Here is an 8,451-nt window from a genome sequence, read left to right as displayed (position 1 = left end):
AGTTTATTTTGAAAAGTCTCAACAGGATCTTGAGCTTTATTGTGAAAGGTTTATGTGGAACATAAACAAGCGGACACGCGATGGTGTTACCGTCGTTGTTGCTAACCACAACGCATAAAACAGGCGCTTGTCCGTCTGTAGTGTGGTTATATTAAATTTAAGAAAAAGAGAGAACTTAAAAAATTAATATAGCCACTACAGTGACCATCAAAACGATGAAAAAAATATTGCCGTAAACAGTTTATTTTGCGACACTGCGAAACAAACGATAGCGTAAAATGAAACGATGGACGTTTTTATATCGTCATCCCCTAACAGCTACTGTTCACTTTTGTTCAAGTTTTAAATTTAAGTTTCCCGTTACATCTTGTGTTTTGAAGTATTTGATGGCTGTGGCTGTGAATGGTTGTCTGTATTTCTCAGTTTTACAAAGAACCCTATTAACCACTTTTAAGGTGTTTCTATGAAAGCCCATGTCACATTATACAGACCAGGAAACATATTCAAGTTTGGCTTATACGCCATGTAAGCCCAGAGGAACATGGGAACTACTCCCTGCCTTGAGTCTGTATACTAAGCTATGCTAATTGCTAATTGGGCTAATACCATGAGAGTGGAATTGCTCATGTAACAACTTTAAGAAGAAAGTAAATTACAGTTATGGTTTAGTTTTAGTTCAAGGCTATGAAGATCTGAGAAGGTCACGAGAACAGATTTGTTTTCAATCCTGTCCATTTTTACTCAGTAAAACATCATTGTGGTAAAACTGAAAATATCTGATGAATGCCTGACCTGAATGTAGCTGCTGTTGGACAGCAGGAGAAATGCTTAGTAACGGACACAACAACACGAGTCTGTGTTTATGAGGGAGAGATAATAAAAACACACAAGCACACACACATACACACATACTTGTTCAGGAAACAAATGATGAAATATGAACTTGTCAGACAGGCGAGACCCATTACTGATGTTGATTAAAGAGGGTAATAAGAGAATTTAGGGAGGTTGTAGCATCTAGATCTCTTTCTGTTCTCCACTCTTAGAGTTATAACTTATGAACATTGACTTGCTGCCTTTTCACATATCAGTAAGGGCATCTTTAATTAGAAAGTTTGTGGCTCTCAGTGTTCGGCCGGAGTCTTTATTAAGTGATTTTTTTTTTAATTTGAAAGATGACCAAAGCAAACTGCACATGATGAACCTGACAACGTGCTGATATTATCAGTTTGAAGAGTTAATTTTCATCTGAGAAGATCACATTAGCAATATTATTTAGTTTTTATATGATTTAATTTGGAAATGTTAGTAATACGGTAACTTTTACATTTTTGATATATAAATAAATTATGATTGAGTTAGAAGATTTACAGTTTATATATTTATTTTTTTAGTGTTTTTTTTAAATTTCCTTATCCATATTTCCATATTTATTATTTTTGAGCTAGAGTAGCTTTGCATGATTTACAGTTCATAATAATCCTTTTCTGTTATACTTATTTCCTAGGCATTTGTGAAACAAGCTGTTTCAGCTTCTCCCCCTTCCTCTAAACTCATTTTCTATGGAAAGGCTTGAACAGGTTTGAACAGCTGGAGGGAGGAGTTTCTGTGCTCGCAGTCAGAGCCTTTGATTATGGTTGACTCGTCGGTCATCGCTTGCGTGAACTGTGACGTCAACAGGAACCGTCACCAGGGCTGTGACCGGCTTTGAAGTCACAGAGGTTTAGACCTTTTTCAAAATGAGTCAGTAAAAATGTCTCGAATGCCTGTGTGATGCTCCAGATGGCTTTCACACTGCCTCTTATTGGGTTGTGTTTAGGAAGTTAGGCTGATGCGTGACTCATGAGAAATGATAATGGGTTGGTTTAGGCACAAGTAGTGACTCAGAGCAACATTAAGACCAGAGTCATTTAGTTACTTTGTGTGTTATTTTAAATTCAACTTTTAAAAAAAGTCTTTATTTGGCGTTTTGCTTTATTTGATTGTTTTATACACTCACAACTCTCAACTTTCACATTTCTTTATACACAGTCACTCCTGTAAAAGAAAGAAGTGTACAAATGTAAAGTCTTTTATGGGTTTTGATTGTACTGGATCTCAAGGACCTAGTGTCTTCAGATGTGTATTTAAGGTGCTACACTTTAAATATGACACAAGAGAAAAACTTCTGGCTCTGCCTGTCACCATTTATACTCACTGGTTTCCATGCTGTCTTCTTCTGCTCTGTTATGCTAACGCACTGATATATCTGTAAAATGCTGTATTTGCACTGAACCACAAGTGGAAAAAAAAGAAACCTGATCTTTTGCCTGGACAGAAATTAAATAGACTTTTAGTTTTAATTTTATTTATATCACACCAGTTTGCAACAGCAGTCCACTCAGGGCATTTTATATTGTAAGGTAAAGACCATAAAATCATAGAAAGTAAACCCCAGTGAGCACAAGACCCCCGTGAGCAAGCAAGTGTCAACAGTGGGAAATAAAAACTCCAGCAGAGGTAGGCTCAAGGAGGAGCAGCCACCTGCTTTGACTGGTTTGTTGGGCCAAAGTTTCATTATTTGAAATTTTGGCTGTATTTAATATAAAAATCTCCCATTGTTTCTACAAATATGTCAAAAAGTTGAAAAGAAAAACAATTTAAAGCTAAACTAAGTATTTTTTTGTCAGCCTTTTACCAGCGTGTGTGTGTGTGTGTGTGTGTGTGTGTGTGTGCGTGCGTGCGTGCGTGCGTGCGTGTGTGTGTGCGTGCGTGCTAGAAATTACAATTTTATGTTTACATATTTTCTTGATGGTATCTCCTTCTGTGTTGAATTAATTTGAAGAAATGCTGTGTAGACAGAGAACTCTAACACAAAACACCTGTGTAAACAAACAAACAAAAAAACAATAATGTCATGTTGTATCACACACAGAGCAGACGCCAGCTGCTAGACTCTTAACAACAACCCAAATTACTTTCCCTGTTTAAGTCTCCGTCTTATCAGACTTACAGCCACCTTAGTTTGTAGAATGAACCTCCAAACAAACGTTCATCAGCTAACATCGTTTTCCAGGTTAGGTAGATCATTTCTCTTCAGCTATAACATATTAATCCTTACATTTAGACCTGAAGCAGATCATTTTTTCCAATGGAATATCAGCTCCCTGGTTCTCGTCAAACTATTTGTGCAGTGTGCTAGGTTTGTGACTTTTAAAACAATTTCAGAGGTTTTACTCTTTATGTCATCATTTGACATTCAAAGGCTGTCAAATTTAAGTTAGCTGGAGGCCAAAAGGTCTCACAGGTTCACATCCCCCATTCCAGACATTGGGATTTAGCTCCTGTGGCCACAGACAGCTGAAAGGAGAGCTTTGAACATCGCTTCAGCTAAAAAGCTCCTACAAAAAGTGCAAATAGCTGTCCATTTATGCACACACAATCAAACAAAAGTGGAGCAGCACACACTTTTTTATAACTTGGCTTAATCTGCTTTAAACTAGTGCCAGACTGCCTGCTGACTCAGTGTCAGAAAAACAACCCATGCACGTAAGGAAGCTGCAGTAGTCACTTCGGTCCAGTTAGACGGCAGTGTGATTCATGCTCTTCTGTTCCATTAACAGCACAGAGTTTACCCTTCACTTACAGCTGCACAGATTTGACTTTTCTTTCTGTCACACACATAACTGCCCCTCCAGCCATCTAGGAAAAATAAGCATTTATGGAATTTCCCCAAAAGACTCTTTTGTTTTTCTCATAAATAATTTAAACTAAATGTGAGTCTTCATGTATTCTGACTTAATTAAGATATTAAACAGTAGCACATGAACCTGTTTTCTCTGCAGGCCGTTCCTGGTGCTGCCCCCGCTGATGGAGTGGATCCGGGTGGCGGTTGCTCACACTGAACATCGACGGAGCTTCTCTGTGGACAGTGACGATGTGAGGCAGGCTGCCAGGCTGCTGTTGCCCGGCGTGGACTGCGAACCCCGACAAATAAAGTAAGAATACGATGCCAATAACATTTACTGCACAAACCTGCTGGCGAATGAAGCTCAGTGTCATCCATTTATGAAACCTGTAAGCCTGCACATGCACGTTCAGTCAGCAGATGCTGCATTAGCATAAACTTCAACCACGTCTCGTATACCAAACACAAGAATGACTTGCAACAATCACTCACACTTTATTTTAACAGAATCTCATCCACAGTGTTAGAACATGTAGATGAATATGGAGACATGATCAGCAGTTACTTGTACATTTGCTTTCTGATTACAGATTTGAGGTCAGCTGTTTACATGTAACCTGACCTATTACATGGTGTTTACATCAGACAAAACATTTTAAGAGAGCAGTTTGACTTGAACAGACCTGATCAATATGTCATCATCCAGTCATCCTCCTCAGTGTCCATCTTTGTATATCGAACAGCTTTTCAGTAGAATAGTTGCGATTATTTTATTTTTCATTATTGAAAGGTGTGTTTTGCGATCACCCTCTACGGAATTTAACAAAAACTGTCACCACCAGGGGGCAGAGTTTCATAAGCACGGTGCTGTTTTCCTTTTCTTTTTCATGCTGTGTCTTTCCACCTTTTGCTGTCTCCTTTGGAAAGTAGGAATGTGCTGCTTTGCTACAGACAGGGGAAACACTGGTTCTATATCACCACACGGACAAAACATTATTACAACCGTGTGCAATGACACTGCAGTCCTGTTGCCCATGAAATGGTTGCTTTGAAGACGTGGACCCGCTTTGCAACTACCTGACGTCAGTTGGCAACTTCAAAACAACTCAGTCTGCTGTAGGTCTATCAGTTTGGCTGGCAAATACATGCACTTTATCTATGACAATACAGCAATTAATGGATAAATCCCCACACGTAAATTCATTTTAACTCTTATATTGTGCAATGAAACCATTTTGTCTACAGCTTTATATAAATAAGCAGCATTTAGGGATATCTAACTGACTTTTATCATCCCTTGACTTTTCCACCATTACCTGCAGGTTTACACGAGTGGCAAATTTAGTGAAGTCCTTCAGCAGCTGTTTGATGGCTTGCCATAAAAATTACAGGACACATATGATCGTAACTCCACAGACTGCATATAAAATATGGAAATAGATATTCATCACTAATTGGTCATTGTAGACTATGATTATGAAACCTCAGCACAAGCATTTTGACCATCATAATCATCTTTTTTTGTTATTGTTGTTGTTTTTTGGGTGGGGGGTAACCAGATGTGGCTGAACTATCTTACAAGGAAAGTTACTAATCAGTGGAAAGAAGCTTGCTCATTAAATGTTGACCAAAACTGGAGCACAGATTCTTGGATTCGGTTTTAAACCATATTTTTTAGATAATTACAATTAAATTGTTTAAGGGGCACAAACATAGATTAGAGGACCTCTGTGATGAATAGCAACCAGCCACACCCCAATTATACATGACTTTAGCCCTTTAATACAATTTAATTTGTGTGAGTTTATTCATTAAGTTTATTTTTTATTTAATCTTAAAATGGGAATCTGTGGGGATCGTCATACATTTAAAGCTGGGCTGCAGTTTTTGACACTTTTGCATTGGCTTCATTGTTTTCACCCACTGCGGTTGTTGCTGAGTGGAGCGTAAAGACTGACTAGGGATGGCAAGGACAGCTGGGAGAAAATATGGAGCCAAACTAAACAAATGAGTGTGATTAATGGAATAATGTGGGGATTATAGACAAAAAGTGTGCGCCGGCCTTTAGTTCACAGGAGCACACCCTGTATTGTTTTATTATTAATGACAACATTAACAACATGTTAACATTTCATCGTAGCCCCACAGTGAACTGAATTTCGCCTCGCACTGTAAAATTTAAAAGCTTTTTCATGAGGCTTGTCAGTTGCTAAATGAACTGTGTTTGTCCTTCTTTCTTGGACAGCAGTAACCTATAAATCTTCTCTCTGTATTTGTTTCTGACTCACTCACAGTCTCGCCTCGCTCGCCCTCTCTTTCTTCCCTCATTTGCAAACACTCCACAGCGGTTACAAAGCCGTGCACCATATTTACCTCGTCGCCGCTTACTCTGTAATCTTTCTGTAATTTGTCACAGAGTCACCGGGTTAAGAGTCTTTTCACTTTTCATGTATTTGTAAAGAACTAATAAATGAACTACTTCGAGGTGCCAATTAATGCATCTCTTTGCATATGTCAGATTTAACTGTCATGTATATGTAGACCAACATCCGGCAAAGGTTTCTCTGTGGAAACTGCAGTTGTGACAGATGCTTGGATTAAGAGGCTTTACGGGGGACGTGAGTGGGTAATAATGAGTCACAGCAGAAGCCTTACCTGGAGAGAAGCTGCTTAAGAAAAGTACTGAACCAGAAGCAATCAAAGAGAAGTGAGTGTTGACAAACTCAGATATTAAGGAACTGACTTTCAAATTGAAGCAGATCAGTACTTATAAAGTTGCAAGTTTGTTTCCTGATAAGGAGAATTTGAGTTATGAAAGCCTGATCAGCAATCGTTTTCAGCTTCCCTCAGCATGCCGTGGAGATGTATGTGCTCGGATCTCAAAATCCATTTCTGACATAAGCTTCGTCTTAATCAAAGTAATAGATCTGCTGTTTCTGTCTGCAGAGCCGAGGATTGCTTCTGTGCCACTAGAAAGCTGGACGCAGCCTCCACAGAGGCCAAGTTCCTGCAGGATCTGGGCTTCAGGATGCTCAACTGCGGTCGGACGGACCTGGTCAAGCAGGCCGTGAACCTGCTGGGGCCTGATGGCATTAACAGCATGAGCGAGCAGGTCTGGCACCTAACACACCCACGCTCTCCTGCACACACACTCACATATATATAACAACTTTAAAATCCCACATTTGCACAGCTCAGGGGTTGGAGATACAATAAATTGTGGATTTCTAGCAAGTACCTGGCAACCCAGTGCAGTTCATGCACACATGCTGAGCACAGGCTGCTCTCTCACTGAGTAATGCAGCGTGCTAAATTCTTATGCCACGATACAGTTTTCATGCATCTTTCTTTTTTTTAATACAGAAGGAAAATAATCCACATTTTTAAGAGAGTTTTTCTTTGTGTCTGTTCGTGTGTACAGCACTAACCCTGCACAAATGTCCTGCCGCTTCTTCTCAAAGTAATAACTCAATTTCAAACTCCAACCTTTCAAATTTCACACACTGCAGTTTTGTCAAAGCAGATGCTGCCTCTGGGATACTTACAAGGTGTCCGCCAATGAGGGCAGGAGTGGTAAATCATCACTACCCCCAATGGGAGCTTCATTTTCTCGATGTTTACTTTCACTTTTACTCGTGGTTTGGAGTTTTTGGGTTAAGAAAACATCTTTTGACAGTAATAAAGGCGTAATGATCAAGCATTCATTTGTGATGATTTGGGAGTGAGACCAGGCTCGAAACACTCATCCAACAACAATCAGATGAACCCACACTTTACAGAAGTGCAAAGATCTCAATTATCCATCCAGTCTCAAAGGCATTTCTTGTCATGCTTCGGCTGTGTGCAGGCTGGATGAGGACCCAATCGCAAACTCATGGAGGCAGGAATGAACTCAAAATTCACAGCTTTATTGCTGGAGAGCAAAACCATACAAACTAAACTGGGAAACTATAACGTAATAGACGGAGAAACACGCAGCCATGAATGAGGGAGAACGCGACACAGAACTGAGGGAGACGCAGACATAAATACACAGAGGGTTAACGAGGGAAGTGGGAGCACACGGGGAACACAGGTGACACTGATGATCATAACAAGACACGGCAGGAGTAAACGCAACACTGACGGGAGACTGTCAAAGTAAAACAGGAAGTACACAGAGGTTCAGACAGGAGGAGAGAGAGCACGGGGAGAGCACAGACATAACGGGCTGGGGAAAACATGGAATGAAACACAAGGAGGGGAAACGAGGGCTCACAGATACACAGGGGGTAATCAAATAAGGAACATCTTAACAGAACCTAGGAACCACGGCATAAATAAAGAACGAAATACAAAACACACAAAAGCTAAGAATACTGGCCCAGGACCATGACATTTCTTAGATCCTCAGGTCTTAGCTTAAAATGAGCTTGCACCTAGTGATAATTTGCTTTTTTGATTAACCTTCACTCGTCTAAATTCTATATAAAACCTATAGTAAGTCAGAACCTTGCCACAGGTTTTAAGCCAGATCATTATATTTCAGTAAAAAAAAATCATACATTTTATCACACATCTCAGCGAGCTGCGATTAACCACCGCCTAGTTGCCTAAAAAATCAATTGTAGATTGCTGATTGTTTTTCTGTCAATCAACAGACTGATCATTCGTGTAGGAAACAATTAGTATTTGAACGGCAATTCGCCGACTGTGTGCAAACAACAGTCCAAGTGATTTGGCACTTGGACACAGGCAGTGGTTCGTTGGGCTTGTTTCTGGGATATCTGACACGTTCTCGCTCT

General features: G+C 39.8%; 1 protein-coding gene across 2 annotated transcripts in view; it reads left to right on the top strand.

The window, feature by feature from the left end:
- The window catches only part of LOC102195353 (ankyrin repeat and BTB/POZ domain-containing protein BTBD11-A), a 236,889-nt gene that overhangs the window by 195,305 nt on the left and 33,133 nt on the right, over positions 1–8,451 (top strand). For both annotated transcript variants that reach the window (XM_005747263.2, XM_005747262.2), the window contains exons 4-5: positions 3,825–3,977; positions 6,614–6,779. In XM_005747263.2, coding sequence (XP_005747320.1) covers positions 3,825–3,977; positions 6,614–6,779 — 319 coding nt within the window. The remainder of the gene's footprint in view (positions 1–3,824; positions 3,978–6,613; positions 6,780–8,451) is intronic.

Source organism: Pundamilia nyererei, unplaced genomic scaffold (assembly GCF_000239375.1).
Source record: "Pundamilia nyererei isolate P.nyererei 1_Seehausen unplaced genomic scaffold, PunNye1.0 scaffold00192, whole genome shotgun sequence".
NCBI classification, from domain to species: domain Eukaryota; kingdom Metazoa; phylum Chordata; class Actinopteri; order Cichliformes; family Cichlidae; genus Pundamilia; species Pundamilia nyererei.
The sequence above is the reverse complement of the archived record's forward strand: the minus strand, read 5'-3'. Positions and strand labels throughout refer to the sequence as shown.